Genomic DNA, 19,130 nt, shown 5'->3' with positions numbered 1-19,130 from the left:
TCCCTAGCTGTGGTCTCCTTCAGCCTCATGGGCTGTACCATACCACAATTCTCTGAGCCAGAGGCAGGAAGCAGAAGCTGGAGGAGGCAGAATGAGCACACAGACCCTGGCTACTGCTACAGTCAGAGTGATGGAGGAAAAGCAGTGGCTGCATGAGAGCCCAGGAGTAGTAAGTTAACACCTCTACTTGGAGAGCACTGACTTAAATCATTTCCTATACAACCTATTCTTGGTTACATACAAAGGGCCCCCCATTAGAGCTGCAGCAGGACTTGATACCTGAAGGTAATGAAAGCAAAATCTGACTGGCATCCTAGCCTGTTTCCCTGCCAGCTACTGTATGCAAATGTAGCTGTTCTGATGACCCTGCAAAAATCTGAAAATATGAAACTGGTAAAACTGGAAAGCAAGAAGAAACAAAAGTGGAAAACAAAGAAGACTGCAAAAAAGTGCCAATGTTTTGGAAAGGAAAAAACTCAAAAAAATATGAAAAGGACACAAAAAGGAAGATCCAGCACACTGATCACTAAAAAGCAAGAAAAGAGTCTATAAAGGGAATATATAAAAAGGGATTTTTTACACTGATGTTCTCAATTTCAAAAAAGCAACTGCAAACATTTAGATTTGATTTACTACATAAACAGTAAGTTACAAGAAAGTTACACTTGCAAAGTCTAGCACATACTAGTTCATGGAAATCACATTAGACGTATGCATTATACTGCAAGCTTTAGTAACATGTTTACATGGTATTTTCCACACGGATTCCAGAAAATATTTTTAAAGATAAAAAACCATGGAATTTTACAGATCCAGCATGGATCATCCAAAAATTTGGGACTTTTACCTGTACCAAGACCTGTATACCACTTGTTCTAGTAGAAAAAAGGTTGCTATATTCTGTGGGCCTGCTGCTGGAAGAGGATGAGGTGTAATTTCACCAGTGAGTTTTGTGAATATCTGCTGACAGCAGCAGAAGGTTCGGAGCCTCAAATCCTGTGTTCTATTCCAAATCTCAGGAAAAGAACGCATTATTGTTTATAGATTTTCCAACTGCAGTGCCTCAAACTTCTCTTCCTCTCTTCTTATAACACATTTACATCTATATTATCTTTCCAATCTATCTCCTTCTTTCATCTGCTTCATAGGCCTGTGCAAAGTATTTGCTTCAGATTTGGCCAATTCAGAAGGACAGGGATTCAAATAACTGTTCCAATTTGATTTGGCCAATTCGGATTCAGATTCAGTGCCGACTCACATATTGAAACCCAGCAGGAGGTTCGCCTTCAGGAACATCAGCTGCTCCACCAACTCAGGATCCAAGGAGGTGTGGTGGGGTGTTACAACATCCGCAGCAATGGTGAACACCCTCTCCTTTGGAACACTGGCTAGTGGACAGATGTCGCCGGGCAACTGTGGCCAAATCCTGCCCCACATGGCTGTGGGTTGCCCAATAGGACAAGAGGTCACAGTGCAGCAGCTCCACGTCCTCCGCAAGGCCTCGGCACTACCTGCCTGACAGTGGGGTCTGGTGCCTCTGGACCCCACCATTAAAGCCATGCCCTTGGCCCATACTGGCAGCACCTGTAGCGGAGGAGATTGGCTCATGGTTGGAGTGCTGGCATGGGAATGTGGATGCCCCTCTTCCACATCCTTCAGCTTCTACCATTCTGCCTCCCTGACACTGTTCACCAGCACCTCCGTCTAGTGACCCAGGGTTTTGCTGCTGCAGACAGACACTCTCCTTCACCCTTGGGTTGCACATGCCCACCAGCATGTGGACCGTACTGGACTGGAACAGATCCAGCTGTTTTTTTATGCCCTCCTTCAGCTGCTTCACCAGTGCCTGCATCTCTGGTGAAAGTGGCTTGCCCCAGCGAGGAACATCAACCCCCTGGAACTTCTCCATTTCATTCTCAAGCTCCTTCACTATGGCAATCACCTGGTTATGGAGGGCATTGCCAGCGCTGAGGCTCTCGGTGGCTTTGAGGAATGGTTTGAGGACCACTAAGATCTGGGAGATGGTATTCCACTCCGTTTTAAGGGGGTTGCTGAGCCCAATCTCCACGACCAGATGGCCTTCTGTTGCTCAACCAGTCTTTCCAAAATGAGGTATATGGAGTCCTACCGAGTCTCCACATCCTGCATGATTTTGAATAAATTTGGAGGCTTCTGATTTGATTCTGACCTTTTAATGGGTCTCCCAATTTGATTCGGATTTGGAGATTCAGTCGCTGAATCAGATCAAATCTCCTCCAAATCAAAAATCGGCTACCGAAGGTTTGCACAGCCCTACTACTTAACTGTGTTCTACCATGTTCTCCTCTTTTCCTTCTCTTCTGTGCTTCCATTGCCCATCACTAGACTATTTGTGCCCCTACTTTATTCCAGAACCATAAAATCCAAGAAAGTTGGCTTCTACCTGTTCCTCCTTTCTTCCTAGACAGAAGACCAGTTAGAACACAGGAAAAAGTCTCTCCATTCTGTGTTCTGCTACCCAACATCTCTGCCCAACAGCCATGAAAGCACCTGAAAGAACATCCTGCTAACTCTAAGCTAGCCCATGGAAACTACACAGATGTGAAACATCAGGAATAGAAAAGAACTAGTCACCAAATCTCACTGGCATTTACTAACAAAACTAAGCATTTGCAAATGGTAATTTTTAGAACCTTCCATCAGCCAGATATAGGTCATTTTTCACAGGAACAGAGAAAGACATCTCTGAACTGCATGCAAGCTGTTGGTTTTTTTGGTTTTTTTTAAAGCTGCAAGGATTAGGCATGTCCTTTCTACAATTATGGTTAATGCAGAACATGCTGTGCAGCCATTAAGTAGTTTACTGTAGCTTTTTAATATTGAGCCTAAAAGTATATGTGTTCCTATAGCTTGCTGGTTAATACTGACTGCTCATATGGCTGATGGGCCAAATCCAGATAGTGTCATTTAGCTTCTCAATGAACGGGTTTAAATAGTTTTATAATACAGACATTATAATACAGACAAAAGTGCATTTCCCCCTCTAGTCTCATTCTTACGAGCTGGCTGAACAGATTTTTAATCAGGATTCCCAGTGAAGTGCTTGTGCTGTAGACACCAGCTGAACTGAGGAAGTAGGAAATGGATGATGGCTGACTGGACCTCAATGCACCAAGGCAAGTGGCTTTACATCCAGAACCCGGGCAATAGCAACTGTGCATTGTAATCATTGTGTAACTGATATAAGTCAATCATATAATACTAAACACAGCAACTTTTGTTAACAGAAGTATTGGAGAAAGTTTACATAACTTAGTATTTTGAATTATACTTGCCACAAATAATTGTAAGGGTTGTTCAGCAGGCAAAGGAGCAGAATTCTTTTTGATTTTCACAGAAACTTTAGCTTCTTCCTCTGACTGTTTTCCTTCTCCTTCTTCAGCATACTTTTTCCTTTTAACTTGACGATTCGATCTTCTTTTCTGCAAAGCAGTAACAAAAATCATACTTTTACTAAACCTTTCTAGAAGGAATTGCAAATATAAAACAGAGGCTTAAAAATATAGCAAGTCAGCTATAATACAATTATTGAAAAATGTAGCCGCTAGTAGTTTTTGAGTACCCAAATTAAAAAAAAAAAAATTAAATGAATGAACCAGGAGAGAAAGCAGGTTCTAGAATACACTTTTGACCTACAAATCCTGTTAATATTTTTTTGTTATATTATAATAAAAAAGACATTTGGAGCTTCATGTTTATTTACAGCTTGGAAACTAATAAAGAGTATAAATTTCTGGGTATTTACAAACAAAAAGTGATAGCTATTTCATTTCATGAATGCACTGTAATTCTAAGTGATAGTCTCCTAATAATAAATACCAGAAACCAGTGTGATTAGTCCATATAAATCAATACAAATTGAATACAAAATTCAATACAAAATTCAAACAAACTGAAAATTCAGACAATATGCAAAAGTGACTCTTCTATTAAACAAGAAATCCCCCTGTATAAACAGAATATAAGACTAAAGAGACTCAGAAATTAGTTATGGAAAAGACCTATTAGACCAGGCTGATTAGACAACTGCTGATGCGTTTTAATTTGTTTAGTGTATTTTATTTGTTTTAAAATGGTACATTGTCCATTCTATTTTTCTCATTCTGAGACTTCCATCATTCCCTCTGGAAGGCTATTCTAGCCGGATAAGCTCCAGTTCTGGGAAATAATGATCAATATTACATTACTCTTAATTTTTTTTAAGCCTCAATCCTCCAGTGCATCTCCTTGCCTAAGCTTTCATTCACTGTTTAACCATTTTATCTTTACTCATAAAATCACCTGAACAGCCCCTTAATTATTTTAGTGAGCTGATGACTGATAGGAAATTGGATAAACAAAGGCAACAGCAATCAATTTAACTGATTAACACAAAGAGTCTGACAACCAGCTGGAATTTGAAAATACTGACCTACCTCAAAAAATCATTTATTTTGGGCAATGAACTAGCACAGAGATAGAAATAAAACATCTGTTATTAATGAAATATGCTGGACTGAGCTTAATAGCGAAGTAACTGAATTACATTTATTTACTGTTGGTGAAGTAATTATTTGCAGTAAATGCAAACAGCAAGCCTGGGTAGGAGGAGGAGAAAATAGAGAAAGAAACAATTGTCCTTCACTGAGTGTGGCAAGATCCATCAGCTTCTACAGAACATAGGCTACTATTCTTCATGAAATATGGCCTATGTCTAGCCAGTTCACCCATAGGTAAGAGGGAAAGAAGGAAAATGTTAAACAAACAAGAATTGGGTCAAATTCTTGCTGTTGTATTCCTAGTTTTGTGCATAACAATAGATGCAGGTGTAGAGGAAATTCACTAGGCAGGTGATATCAGATAACAGAGGTAGGGACAGGTGTAGAACAGACCCTCTGGCCACCTCTGCAGTTTGCTAAGGGGCACCAAATAACCTTGGTGTTTCATACCGTGCCCATATGTAACAAAACTAAAGTAAATTCTGTTGAATTATCCTATGTAATCCATGGAAGCTCCTATAACTAAAAGAAGAAAATCAGAAGACTTTGCTTTCATATAATTATATTTGTGGATAGAAAGAATCTATCTTATTGCCTCATATATGACATGCCCTTGACATAACAAGCACACTATTTTCGGAAGGACCCGAGAGGGGTAGGAAAAAAAAGTTATCTTGGAGTATGGGGACTGTCCCAGGGAGCAAAGCAGTAAACAGGACTCACTTGCAGCTCTGGACGAGATTCGCACGAGGCGGAGGGAGGAGTCCGCATGGCTCAGTAGCCGCCTTTTTATTCAATTACAACCAGCTGGTGACGTCACGGAGGGACGTCAGCCGGCAGGGATAAAAATGGCAGCTGCAGCTGCAGAGGGGGCGGATAGCCCAGGCGAGGAACAGCAACTGGCACCATCGGCGAAAAGGACGGCGGCAGAAGAAAAGCGGAGCCAGGAGAGCCAGCAGGTGTGGGCTGAGCGGAATCAGCCCTCCCGGCTGGAGACTGCCCTGGACAATGCAGGAGCTAGAGGCACGGCCCTGCAGGATGCGGCGGGAAGGAGACCAGAGAGTGAAGCGACCCACAGGTGGGGTGCCAGAACAATGGGGTGTGGAGACAACCTCAAGAGGAAGGAGAGACCACGGGAGAGCCCCAAGGGGGTACAGTCGGGGCGGACATCGCTGCCAGGCCACTGGGGTATTGAGCAGGAGGAGCAACCATCAGGTGCGATTGGGCCGAGACGAGCCAGAGGGGAGCCGGGGAGGGCGCAGAATAGACTGCTTATCGGATAGCGAGACGTTAGTAGACAGCATTCCTTTAGGTTGTCGTGTTCAGTTAACCCTGGCTAGGGGAGAGAGAGTTAGGGGAAGTGTGCCCGTACATTGAGGCTGAAGGGGAACCTCTGTGAGGCCCCAGTTTTCTTTGATTCACCATTCCCTGAAGGGAGGGGACCAGGCGAGGAGGGCTGTGGGGCCGAGCTTACCGGTGATCACCACAACAGGGGGTAGTGGTCACTTAGAGGCAGGCCAAGTGGTGTCACCCCATGGCTGGGGAACAAGACCAGCAGATGAGGGACTCACTGAAGGTGGCATTAGGCCAGGGCATAGGGGTGGTGGAGCCAAGTGACCGCCGAGGGATCCTGGGCCACGGGGTGTCCCACGAACCGACCCCTTACACTGAGGAACATCAAGTCATGGCAGGAAAGAACAGGGTTGGGGACATGGAGAAAAGAAAGCTACTCCGACACCGACACCGACAAGATCCCAACAGGTGTTTGACATCTACCTGTAAGGCTAAAACCGCCCGAGAACAGTTAATCGAAGCCCGGCGGTCACAGGAACATACTAGAAATCTGAGGTTTACAGGCCAGTCTAATGCAGCAAATCAACTCCTTGGCTACAGAGTAAGTCCCAATCCAGGACACTGGTGTTAGGACTGCATGGTGCAACATAATCCAGCACACCAACTTCAGGGCTGCACCCCAGATCTGACCCTGTGCACTAGCTTCACAGCTGGCAATTCGTTCTAAAGCGGGGGGGGGTGCAAAATATTGCCTGTGGGCTGCATCTTGCCCACCAGGCTATTCCATGGGGCCCATGGGGCCCCTAAAAAAAATCTAGAAAATTAATGTTTATCTGCCCCTGACTCCTGTCAAAGATGACAGGAGCCAGGGGCAGTAGGAACCAGGGGAAACCACAGCAGGCTCCTACAACAGCAAGGCCTGCCCAGCCCCACACCCCCAGCCAGAAACCCCTGCCTAGGAGGGGTTTCTGACCTGGGACAGTGGTGTTGTTCGTGCCTGTGCTGGCACAAGAAATTCAGGTAAGAGTGGAGGGGCAGGGAAGCAGGGGAAGACTGCTCCTTGGGGCTGGGCTGGCTCCTGCTGGAGTCTCAGTCTGGCCATGCAGCCAGGATCTACATCGTGCAGAGGGGCTGGCGGGTGGGCAGGAAATTAGGGAAAGAGGTGCCTGGGAGCAGGGACAGTGGAAGTGAGTAGAACGTGGGGCCTGTGCCAGTGTCCTGGGGCCAGCACTGGCAGGACCCTAAGTGACGCAGCAGGAACATGGGGCATGGCCTGCAAGGGGTCCATGGAGCCAGCCTGGGCTGCCAGGAGGGAGTGAGGGAAGCAGACCGACTGCTTGGTGGGTTAGGGCCAGCTCTAGCGTGCCTTGGCCTTCCGCTCCTTCCTGCTGCGCAAGGCAGAGCGGCCCTTGCAGTACCCCTTAGGGCCACTGTCACTGCTGTGGTGACTACAGAGCTTGGCGGTGGCAGCCGCAGTGGAGAAGGAGAAAGAGGCAGGCTCAGCCGTTGCTGCCTTCTGCTTGTCGCTGCGTGCACAGTGGTGTTGCAGTGCTGCTGACAGGAGTAGCCACTGCCACTGTGGTGCTCCCGCTGCACCTGGCTGCCATGCTCCACTGCTGGCCCTACACCCACTCCTGCAGCCGTTGTTCCTACTGTTCCTGGCTGCCACGGGTGCCTTGGCCTGCTATGAGGACAGCAGCGAGTGCAAGTGGCTGTGGTCCTCGGGCTCACAGCAGGTTCATGGCACTGGTGGGAGAAACCTGGCTTCGTTGCCCAGCGGCAGCCACCTGCAGCCGCAGAAGTGAGGCAGAGAGGCCGCTGCGGCGCAACTTGGGGCTGCCAGTGTGGTTATGGCGGCCATGGCGGAGGATAAGGATGAGGCGGGCTCGGCCCTCGCTGCCTTCTCATCTCTGTGCTCATGGTGCCACTCGTGAGAATGGCCATTGCTGCCATTGTACTCCTGCCATGCCTGGTGGCCATGCTTCACCTCCCCACACAGCTGCAGCTGAAGTAGTGGGTGGCTGCCGCTGAGCAGCCTCAGCTGTGCCCATGAACACCACCTGCCCTGCGGCTGCTTGCACGCCACACCATCCCCACAGCAGACTGAGGCGCCTGTGGTGGGCAGCCAGGAACAGCAGTGACAGCTGCTGTGAGAGTGGCAGCGGCAGGGCAAGGTGCAGGGTCGGCAGCGGCAGCCACGCGGAGAGGCAGACCACGGCAGCTGGGTGCAGTGGGAGCACCATGCCGGCAGCCGGCACTCCTGCGAGCAGCACTGTGAGCGTGGTGACAAGGAGGTGGCGGTGGCTGAGCCGCCGCCTCCTCCTCATATACCACGGCCACCACCACCAAGCCCTGTGGCCACCACGATCACGCCAGCAGCCCCAAGGGGTGCCGCAAGGGCCGCTCCTAAGCCGCCAAGCCGTGGGCCAGCTCCCCTTTCCCCCTGCTAGAAACCTAGCCTGGCTCCATGGACTCCTGCCAGCCCACATCCCGCCCTCCAATTGCCTCGCTATGGGCTCCGCTGGCACTGGCCCTGGGACACCAGCACAGGCCATGATCCGCTCACTTCCACTCCCCCTGCTCTCCTGCCCACCTGCTCTGCACAACATGGCTTCAATTCCCCACAATACCATACCTACACACACACACATCCACGCATCCCTACAAACCCCCATTCCCACCCACCCACAGCTCCCCACAAGCCCCACACCTGCCCACCCATACCAATCCCCCCCCCCCGGAACACCCCACACAGTATATGAGTAAGACTGCATTTTGAGTTATTATGCAATCACTTACCTGTGGAAATGTGGGTCCACCCTGGCCCCTGCTCCCTCATAAAATGCATATTTGTTCATGTGGTGGGCCAGTAGGTGGTGCTCTTGCACTGAGCCACCCACCTGACTGCACCCGACAACTTTCCAGGCTCTGAGTGCCTCCCTGGGGGCGCCTCATGACTGGCCAACCCCTTCCTGGAGCACTCAATAGCCTGGGTGTAACGCTGCCACCACCTAGGGTCTGGAGTTATCCTTGCGCTGTATTCCCTGAGAAACGCAGGCTTAGTAGCCCTTGAGTGTACTCAACCCACTTCAAGCACTTGGGGTGCTTCCCTTATTTTGAAGCACAAATAGTGGTCTCCTTTAGTCAGTTGAACCAAGGGAACACCAAAGAATAATCTAGACCCATTTCTAATAAGTCTCCCACACTAGATACAAAGGAGAACTTTATTGTTTACAATAAGAACTTTATTGTTTACAAGAAGCAGGTTTGGAATAGGGTAAAGGGTAGAACAATATCAGAGAAATCCCATAGAGCAAAGTGGCATGGCTGGGTAGCCTTTGATCATTCATCTGAGTTGTTACTGCAAGCTATATATCTAGTTAGATCTCAGGTAGTTTATCCACACATATCATCCAGAGGCAGGTGGAGATTCCCCCTGGAGGCAGGCAGTTCATTGATCATGAGTTTCAAGAGCGAGAGCAAGTTTCAGATGGTCCAGCTCTTCTCTCTCTGAGTTTTCTCAACATGCTACTGCTCCTGCTCCTGAACTTTTATAGACCGTATGACCTCATTTACCTGGTCCAATGGAGGCCAGCACCTGTTGGCTGCCAGCCACCCAATTTGAAATGTATCACTGGTTGCTAGGTAGAGTACCAGGGTCTCTAGCCCCCTCCCAGTCAGGTTGGCATTGCTTAGAACAATAGGGAGCGTAAGCCCCTCACCCAGGTATGTGATGCCAGTCACGTAGGCAAAGGGAGCAGATTTCCCCCCTCCCTCAGGAATGTATCCAGCTCAGGGTACAACTCAGGGTTACCTAAAGAGCCCATGGGATGTCTGCCCCTTTGCAGTGACCATGTAAACCAAACTGTCACATAGCAGAGTTTTTGGGAAGAGATGATAAAAAGGCATTCCGCTACAGTTCATATCTTGAGATATCAGTCCCAAGAGATCTCTGACTTCTTGGGAAGCAGCAGGTGGTTACATAACAGGCAAGGCATTTTTCCAACAGCTTGGTGGCTTCAGGCAGACAGCGGTGCACCTTGGCCTCCCATGTGAGGTGAAGCGGCCCTTGTGATACCCCTTGGGGCTGCTGACATGGTTGTGGCAGCCGTGGGGCTTGGCAGCAGTGGAGAAGGATGAGGCTCGCTTGGCCGTCGCTGACTTCTCCTTGTTGCCGCACTTGTGGTGTCACTGCTGCTGCCACGGTGCTCTCGCCACACCTGGCTGCCGCACTCCACTTCCCTGCACAACTGCCACTGTCAGCCCCACACCCACTCCTGCGGCCACTGTCGCTGCTGCTCCTGGCCGCACAAGTGGCCGCAGGGCAAGCGGAGCTCAAACTCATGGCAGGGTATGGTAGTGGCAGCTGCCCACCACAGCAGCCACTGCACGGGGAGGTGCAGTGCAGCAGCCAGGTGCAGCGGGAGCACCGTGGTGGCAGCAGCTGCTCCTGCAAGCAGCACCGTGAGTGCAGCAAAAAGGAGAAGGCAGCGGTAGCTGAGCCCACCTCATCCTCCTCCTCTGCCGCAGCTGCCACAGCCATGCTGGTACACCCCGAGGTGCACAAAGGCCGTTCCACCTCGCCGCTGTGGTGGTGGGTGGCTGCCTCCAGGTGCAGAGGCCAAGCTGCTCCCACCCTGCAGACACCTCAGTGTCATCTCCACAGCAGGCTGAGGTGCTTGTGGTTGCCAGGAACAGCAGCGATGGCTGCTGCAGGAGCGGTTGTGGGGCCAGTGGTGGCAGCCACGTGGGGAGGTGGACTTGGTCACTGCTGCCTTCTCCTTGTCTCTGCGCTCACGGTGCTGCTCGCGGGAGTGGCCACTGACACTGTGGTGCTTCTGCCATGCCCAGCTAACAAGCTCCGCCTCCCTGTGCACCTGCCACTGCCAACCCCACACCCACAGCTGCCACTCCTGCAACCACTGTTGCTGCTGTTCCAGGCCGCCATGGGTGCCTTGGCCTGCTGCAGGGACAGCGCTGAGCACAAGCGGTGCTCAGGCTCACAGCAAGGGTGTGGCAGGAACACCATGGTGGCAGCAATCACTCCAGCAAGTGGCACCACAGGTGCAGCAACAAGGAGAAGGCAGCAGCAGCCAAGCCCGGGTGCTGCGCTCCACTTCCCTGCGCAGCAGCTGCTGTGGCAGCGGGCAGCTGATGCTGCCGCAACCCTGCTGTGAGCCTGAGCACCACTTGGCCAACAACCACTTGTGCTCAGCTCCATCCCCTTAGCAGGCCAAGGCACCCATGGTGGCCAGGAACAGCAGTGGCAGCAGCTGCAGAAGTGGGTGTGGAGCCAGCAGCAAAGTGCAGCAGCTGGGCGCAGTAGCAGTTACTCCCACAAGTGGCACCATGAGCACCACCACAAGTGTGGTGACAAGGAGAAGGCAGTGGTGACTGAGCCTGCCTCTTCCTCCTCCTCTGTGGCCGCCGCTGCCAAGCTCTGCAGCTGCCAGACACGCTGGAGACCCTGAAGGGCACTCCAAGGGCCACTATGCCTCACACAGCAGGAAGGAGCGGGAGGCCAAGGCACAGCACAGCCGACCCTAAGCTGCCAAGCTCCCCTCACTCCCTGCTGGCAGTCTAGCTTGGCTCCATGGACCCCTGCCAGCTCACATCTTGTGCTCCTGCCACCCCACACTGGGCCCCACTGGCACTGACCCCAGGATACTGGTACTGGCCCCGCAACACTGGCGCAGGCCCCACACTCAGCTCATTTCCACTGGCCCCACTCCCAACCACCTCCTTCCCCACTTTCCTGCCCACCCACCAGCTGCTCTGCACCACGTAGATCCTGGCTGCATGGCCCGGACTATGAGACTCAGCAAGAGCCGGCCCAGCCCCAAGGACCAAGGTGATTTCCCACAGTCCTTCCCTGCCTCTCTGCCCCCCTGGTCTTACCTGGGGCAGGACTGGGTGGGCCTTGCTGTTGCAGAAGCCTGCTGTGGCTTCCCCTGGTTCCTACTGTTCCTGGCTCCTGTCATCTTTGACAGGAGTCAGGGGCAGATAAATATTCATTTTCTATATTCTTTAGGGGCCCCATGGACTGAACAGAATGGCCTGGCAGGCTGGATGCAGTCCACAGGCCATACTTTGCCCACCTCTGGTTTATAAGAAGATTAAGACAGAAAAAGGTAACTGCAACAAAGAAAGGAAAACTCCAACAGGAGTTTTATGAACTATAATTTCTAAAATGATTTGATCAGCAATGTTGCAATTAAATAAATGCAGAGGCTGGCAACCTTTTATTAAGGGAAGGCTGCCCTTGTAATTGGCTGCAACTACAGGCAGCTGATTCCCAGCTGATGCTCCAAGCCATCCAGTTGCACTCTCTTCTGCACTGTTGCAGCCTTTGTTTACTGTCACTGCTGGCAGCATTGTGAGCAAGAATTTACATTGGCGATGGTGAACAGAAGCTGCAGCAGGGGGTTATATTAATAATTTAAATGTATACTGGGACACACCACACATTTAATATACAGCTACTCCTCACTTAACGTTGTAGTTATAATTTTGAAAATGCGACTAAGCAAACCAATGTTAAGCAAATCCAATTTCCCCACTACAATTAATGTAGAGGCGGAGGGGGGGGAACAGGGGTTAGTTTCAAGGGATTAATGCAAACCAAATAGGGAGGGACAGATTGCTTGCAGGCAAGGAGGGGTAAATGGATTCGCATAGCCCCAGTACCACACTGGATTCCTGTCCAAACTACTGTATAAACAATGGTTTAAGTGGCAGAAACAGGAGATCACAATCGGAAGAAAAAGCAGGGAGAGAATGAGGGGGCTCTTGTCACACAGTATAGCATACATTTAATGCCCGATTGTCCCAAGTAGTTTAACCCCTTTCTAGCTTATTGTCTTCAGAGAAAAGTCTGAAATTACCTGATTCTCATGCAGTATTACCTGGAGCTCTGAGCCCAAGTAGGTACTATTTTTGACTGAAAGAAGTCTTCCCTTTAATGGCTTACCTGCCATTCTTATACAACTTCTGGCCTCGAAGCATTTCAATGAAAAGAGGCAAATCCCAGCTGGGAAGTCTTCAGAAGAAAAAAACCTCAGCCTAGTCACACAGCTCAGCAACTTTCAATTATCTGAAGCAGGAAGATCTGGAAAGAGTCTGTCTATAGATGAGGAAAAACTAAACTGGCAGACAATTTACAAGTAGAGAAAAGAATAACGACCTCTTTGCATCTGACAAATTTATTCTGGTTCTGCCACAAGTCTTCAAGCAAGCAGAGGACCATTCTTGAAAACTAACGATCTTCTCTCAGAATTTTTGAGGTTACTTCATCTATACGCATAATCATTGAACATTCTGTCTGTGACATTTACTGTATTACAATACACTGACAAAAATATAATTTAAAGCAATTAAAGAGCTGTCCACTTAAAAACTGTTAACAGCACTGCTTGGAATATTAAAACATCTGAAGTTAGCAACGAATTAACAATACACACAATAGCAATATTTGTTTGAACATAAAATAAACTATCAAACAATTAACTGCATGCCATACTGTATAAAAAGGTGGCTATTTTTCTTTTTAGTAACATTAGTCTGTGAGAATTGCTATCAAGCTAAGGATCAATCACCCTAATATTAGGGATGTACTGATAGAGATTTTGGGTGCCAATACCAACAGCTGGTATTTAAGGAGGCATATCAGCTGATACCAATCCGATACAGCTGACGGCAGCTGTAAGTCCATTGTGGTAGAAGGGAGAAGGGAGGGATGTGGGGGGTCAGATCCTCATCCCCCACGGTGAGGAAGGGGGCAGGAGCCGGCACTGCCAAGCCAGGGCGAGGAGAGGGCACAGGATAGAGGTATGGCTAGTGGGTGGAGGGGGTGGCTCCCACCACTGCTTGCACCCCAAGAGGGTGGGGAGGGGAGGGGCGGGGCATGTGCCCCCGGATCTGTGGGGGGCAGGATGGGCTGCAGTTGCAGGGTGGAACCAGAGCCAGGCTGCATGGGGCACTTCTCACCAGGGGCTGGGCTTGAAGTGGATTCCGGCAGCACTGGGAGATGGCTGCAGCCACCCTAAATTTTGCTGCAGCTCTGCTTTCAGCTCCATGCTGCTGCACACCTGTAGCTTTTCCTGGCACTTGGGTGGAGGTGGGGCATTCAGCTGTGGCTATGCCGGATGGTAGCACAGGGCTGGGAGCAGAGCTGTGGCAAAATCTGGAGTGGCTGCAGCCTCCTCCCAGCACCACTGGAGCCTGCTCTGAGCCCAGCCCCAGTGAGAAGGGCCCCGCACAGCCCAGCTCTGGCTCCACCCCATGCCACACAGATCTGGGGGGCACATGCCCTTCCCCTCCCCAGGTGCAAACAGCAGTGAGAGCCAATCCTACCCCATGAGCCGTGCCTCCGTCCCATGCCCTCACCCACCCAGTCTGGGCAGCGCCTGCCCCTGCTCCCTCCCTTACTGTGGGAGGCATTGATCTCCTCCCCCCACATGCCTTTCCTCCCCTCTCCCCTTCCGACTTATCAGTTCGAGGCAGCTCTCCACACTGCCGGCTCTGCTCCGTGCTGCTCTGAGGCTGTGCACAACATGGGCATTTATCAGCCAAATTATCAGCCACCTTGGGCCGATATCCCATATAGACACTTTTCTTTATATCAGTATCAAGCCGATATCAGACTGATGTATTGGTGCACCTCTACCTAATATTGCTACATTTGTTGTTTCAAGCAAAGTTATATTGTTTTTAACATCCCTGTTTTTTTAATTAGAGTTTTAAAAATCTTGCCTTTAATCTGATTTAAATTAAAACTTCTATAACTTCTTGTGTGGACACACTTAATTAAGACTGGTTATTTCCGTTTAGCTTAAACCCAGTCCAAGCTACTATGAAATCTGGCTTATTTACAATCAAGAGGAAGTTCACAAGAAAATTTGTACCAGTTTTATTCATACAATCATAGGGCTGGAAGGGACCCTGAAGGATCACCGGGTCCAGCCCCCTTCATGAGCAGGAAAGACATCTGGGGTCAGATGACCCCAACCAGGTGACTATGCAGTCTTCTCTTGAAGACCCCTAGGGTAAATGATTGCACCACCTCTGGGGGGAGCTTGTTCCATAGTTCAAACATCCTAGCCGTGAAGAAGTTTTTTCTAATGTTCAGCCTGAAACTATCTCCCAGGAGTTTGTGGCCGTTGTTTCTAGTTGTTCACTGAGCCCCTGATGTACGCCTCTGATATTAAGCCACAATCAGGTCCCCTCTCAGCCTTTTCTTTAGGCTGAAGAGTTTGAGATCCCTCAGCCTCTCCTCGTATGGCTTCCCATGCAAGTTTCCGATCATACGGGTGGCCCTTCTCTGGACCCTCTTGAGCTTTAGGATGTCCTTGTTGAAATGCGGCACTCAGAACTGGATGCAATACTCCAGCTACGGCTGCACCAATGTTGAGTAAGCGAGAAAATCACTACTTTGGTTTTACTGGAAATGCATGCCAGAGTTTTATTGGCCCTAAGGGCTACTGTGTCACACTGACGGCTCATATTCATGCTGGGGTCTATTGTTACCCCTAGATTGCTTTCATTTGTAGTGCTGGTCAGGTTAGCAAGGCCCAGCCTGTAGGTGTTCTGGGGGTTCTTCCTTCCCAGATTCATCGCTTTGCATTTCTCTATGTTGAATCTCATCTGGTTCTGTTCTGCCCAACATGCCAGCCTATCTAGGTCTGCTTGCATCTGCAGCCTCTGTGGGTGCGTCTGCACAACCCCGTATCTTGATGTCGTCCGCAAGCTTGGCCAATGGGCTTTTTACCCCTAATCCAGGTCGTTGATGAAGATATTGAACAGCACTGGGTCAAGTACTGATCCCTGGGGATATGCCGCTGCCCACATCTCACCAGGTCAACACCGATCCATTTAACTGGACTCTCTGCATCCTACCCCACAACCAGTTTCGCACCCACTTGATGGTCCCACAGTTGAGCCCGCCTGATATCTTCCAGTTTTCTGATCACTACCTCATGGGATACCAGGTCAAAGGCTTTCTGGAAGTCAAGGTATATGATGTCAACTGCGTGTCTTTTGTCCAGGTGACAAGTCACCTGATCACAGAAAGAAATTAGGTTTGTCAGACAAGGCCTGCCCATGACGAAACCACGCTGGCTGTCATTCAGTATCATGCCTTCTGTAAGTTTGTCACTTATGGCCTGTTTGATTGTTTCTAGGATTTTCCCTGGAATAGAAGTTAAGATAATTGGCCTGTAGTTTCCTGGGTTTTCATGCTTCTCCTTCTTGAAGATGGGCATAACACTGGCCCTCTTCCAGTCCTTTGGGATTTCTCCAGAGGCCCAAGATTTTTGAAAGACCTTTGCCAGGGGCTTTATGATCACTTCAGCCAACCCCTGCAGTGCTCTTGGGTGGAGTTCATCCGGTCCTGCTGATTTATATATGTCCAATTTCTTGAACTGATCATACACCAGTTCTATGGTAATGGTGGGAATGATATCAATCCCGTCCTGCTCATTTTGTGCCCTACCTAGCATGTTGCTCTCCTTGGTCCTGTGAAAGACTGAGGCAAAGTAGTCGTTTAGGAGTTCCGTTTTTTCCTGGGTGGTAGTGACCAGCTATCCTGAGGCATTGAGCTAGATGATGCAGATGATTATTAAGTGGGTTAAAAAAAACCCAACACAGCTGCAATTAAACTGGCAAAACTGTCTTTTGTAGACAAAATCTCTGGGATCAGTACCTTAACATGAGCAAATACTATGTTCAGATTTGAACAATTTGGGGCACAATTATTTATTTTTGTATGATTTTTCCCTCCTGTCAAGCTGTCACTCACAGCTGCGTGATTTAGAATTCTGAGGATTTGTCTCAACCTGACTTCCAAGAGACCCTTGATTAGCGGCCAGCAGCATCTTGTGGGTGGCACAATGAAACAACCCTAAGCCCAAGCAGGAAGGTGCTTCTGACCCAGCTGCTGATGCCAATTTTCTCCACTGTGTGGTCATGACAAAGAATGTTGCAAAAGCTGCCCCAGCTCTGGTGGGCCAGATAACATGGCTCTGTGGGCCATAGGTGGTTGACCCTGCCCTAGATCACTCATTTCCAAACTTTTTTTTTCCAGTCACAACTCTATTTACAGTGAGGAAATGTAGTGTAACACAGGCACTGTTAATCATGAGCCTGCAATTAACAGGGAGCAGGATCTTACCATGCTTCAACTGCTCCATGGTAATTATCCCCACATTAGCAAAGTAAAAAGTTAACCAACACAATTTAGCCTCGTTTCAAACTGCTTTGGTTCAGCTCACAGCGGGGCAACTATGGACATAAGTAGATTTACCAAACAGCAGCTAAAGTATCTTCCCCTACTAAGTGATTTCTGCCCTTAACGTAGGGAACAGGTTACCGGCAAATGTAATTAAACAGAGGACAAGGCTTTACTGAACTTACAGCATCACTGCCCCTTTGTGCACTTTTACAGTGCAAATAAGAGCTAACCTGTGGTGAAGTTGGAAAAGGGACAGTGATCACTGAACAGCTGAGATGCAGTAGAGTCCAGCCTCTGTAATAAGTGCTCACAATCCTCACTGTACCTGTTGCTTTCTACAGTTTGGAAATATCTAACCTAGATCATACCCACAAGGCTTCAATAAACACTATGTTTCCCTTTACAGCCATCTTACAAGAGCAAAGCAAGAAGCAGTTTTCCTGCCTGATAAAGTTTTTTGAGATTTTGGAACCTCTTCCCCATCTGCCTTTGAACAAACTGAAGAGTGGAAAAGCAGACATGCACATGCTCCGGAGTAGCCAATAGTCTTGTGGTTAGATTGCTCATCTGGGATATGGAAGACCCATTTTCAAATCATCCCTCTTCAGCCAGCTTGGAGTAGAAAACTGAACCAGACACTCTCAGGTGAGCATCCTAACTAGTTAGTTATGCATGGCCATATAGGTGAACGGAGGTCTTTGGAAAAAAAAAAAAGGGAGAAGAGCAGGGAGAGAGCAGAAGCTGCAATCAAGACTGCAGGGGTGGCTGCAGATCCTTCACCCCAGCTTGCAGTGCATCTTCCCTCTCCTCAGGGCAGGAAGACTGCATTGTGGCAGCAGCCAGGGACATTTTTGAGTCCCAAAAGCAACTAAGAATATCTCTCTTTTCCCTCCTCTTGGCACACCCTTCCTTCTGGCACTCACTGGTACTTCCTCTTCCCTCTCATCCGAATACACCCTCTGGCAGGGTTTGCCTAGGGCACAAATTATACCTTTGAGCACAGAATGGGGGGAGAGGAGAAGAGGCAGGGGGACAGGACACACTTGTCTGCTCTTACCACTGTCGCTGGCTAACTTGCAAGTACAGGGAGCAACTGCAAGGAATGCTAGGCTTGGGGTTAGCTGGAGACAGTGGCCTATTGAAGGCTGCATACCCCCTTCCTGCACCTATTCCCAGTGAGCAGGAGACATCTAGGAGGACTGGGCAAGGAACAGGTGCAGGAAGTGGGGGGAGCCACCCATCACTGTCCCAGCTGAGCTCAGCACTCTGGCAGTGGCCACTCAGAGGCATAATTAGTTGAGAGGGAATGCTGGAGATGAGGAATGTGGGGTGAGGTTCTGCTGAATGCCACGAGTGGGGAAAGGATTTGAGTTCCTTTTTGGGAACTCAAAAGAAGTCCCTGGGTTCTGTTGCTGTGGTACAGTCTGAGCTTAGTTCCCATCTGGATTCCACAGGGAATTCAGGTGTCTGGGGCACTGGGCAATCAGGAGCTGGGATGTAAACTATACACTAGAAGGGGAGTGTGATTGTACAACTACACCCCCCCTGGATGCACCCTTGCATAGCCATGTCTACTTGGCAAGCTTTCCATCCCCACCATGGGTACCCTTCAATCATGTTGTGCAACTCCTGGCAGGATGCCTCCTAAACTGGAAGTAATGCAGCTGATTCTATGTAGCACCCTGGGTGACCTAACTGGCCCTGCAATTCACCAGTGCTAAACAACCTGCCTAAAATGCTGTGCAGTTGCAGCTGCACTGCTTCGAGTTAAGACGACAGCCTCTCTGGAGCATCATAGCATATTTGAAAGGTGCTGATGTCAGGGATGTTAAGTTTCCCATGCAGGTATGGCCTAATTAATATTTTTAAAATACACCCACACACACAAATCAGCACAATGAAGGACAAATCAGACAGAAAGACAAGAAAAAAGATGGACTCTATGCCCAGTGGTTACAGTATTCACCAATTATATTCATATTCCTGCTCCAATGAAAGTTACTTATACAAAGTGGAACAGCTTCATTAGGAGAGACTGAAAGAGACCCCAGTTCAGAATAGTCTGTAGTATGGCGATTAAGAGCACTCACCAG

The 19,130-nt window shown here is 49.2% G+C and overlaps 1 protein-coding gene across 14 annotated transcripts in view; it reads right to left on the bottom strand.

The window, feature by feature from the left end:
* CHD9 (chromodomain helicase DNA binding protein 9) overlaps window positions 1-19,130 on the bottom strand; it is a 204,980-nt gene that overhangs the window by 101,834 nt on the left and 84,016 nt on the right. For all 14 annotated transcript variants that reach the window (XM_090061866.1, XM_090061871.1, XM_090061872.1 and 11 more), the window contains one exon: window positions 3,315-3,461. In XM_090061866.1, the coding sequence (XP_089917992.1) occupies window positions 3,315-3,461 (147 nt within the window). The remainder of the gene's footprint in view (window positions 1-3,314; window positions 3,462-19,130) is intronic.

This window comes from Crocodylus siamensis, chromosome 9 (genome assembly GCF_052110815.1).
Source record: "Crocodylus siamensis isolate JL-2025a chromosome 9, ASM5211081v1, whole genome shotgun sequence".
Lineage (NCBI taxonomy): Eukaryota > Metazoa > Chordata > Crocodylia > Crocodylidae > Crocodylus > Crocodylus siamensis.
Note: the sequence above shows the minus strand (reverse complement) of the source record. Positions and strands in the feature narration are given on the sequence as shown.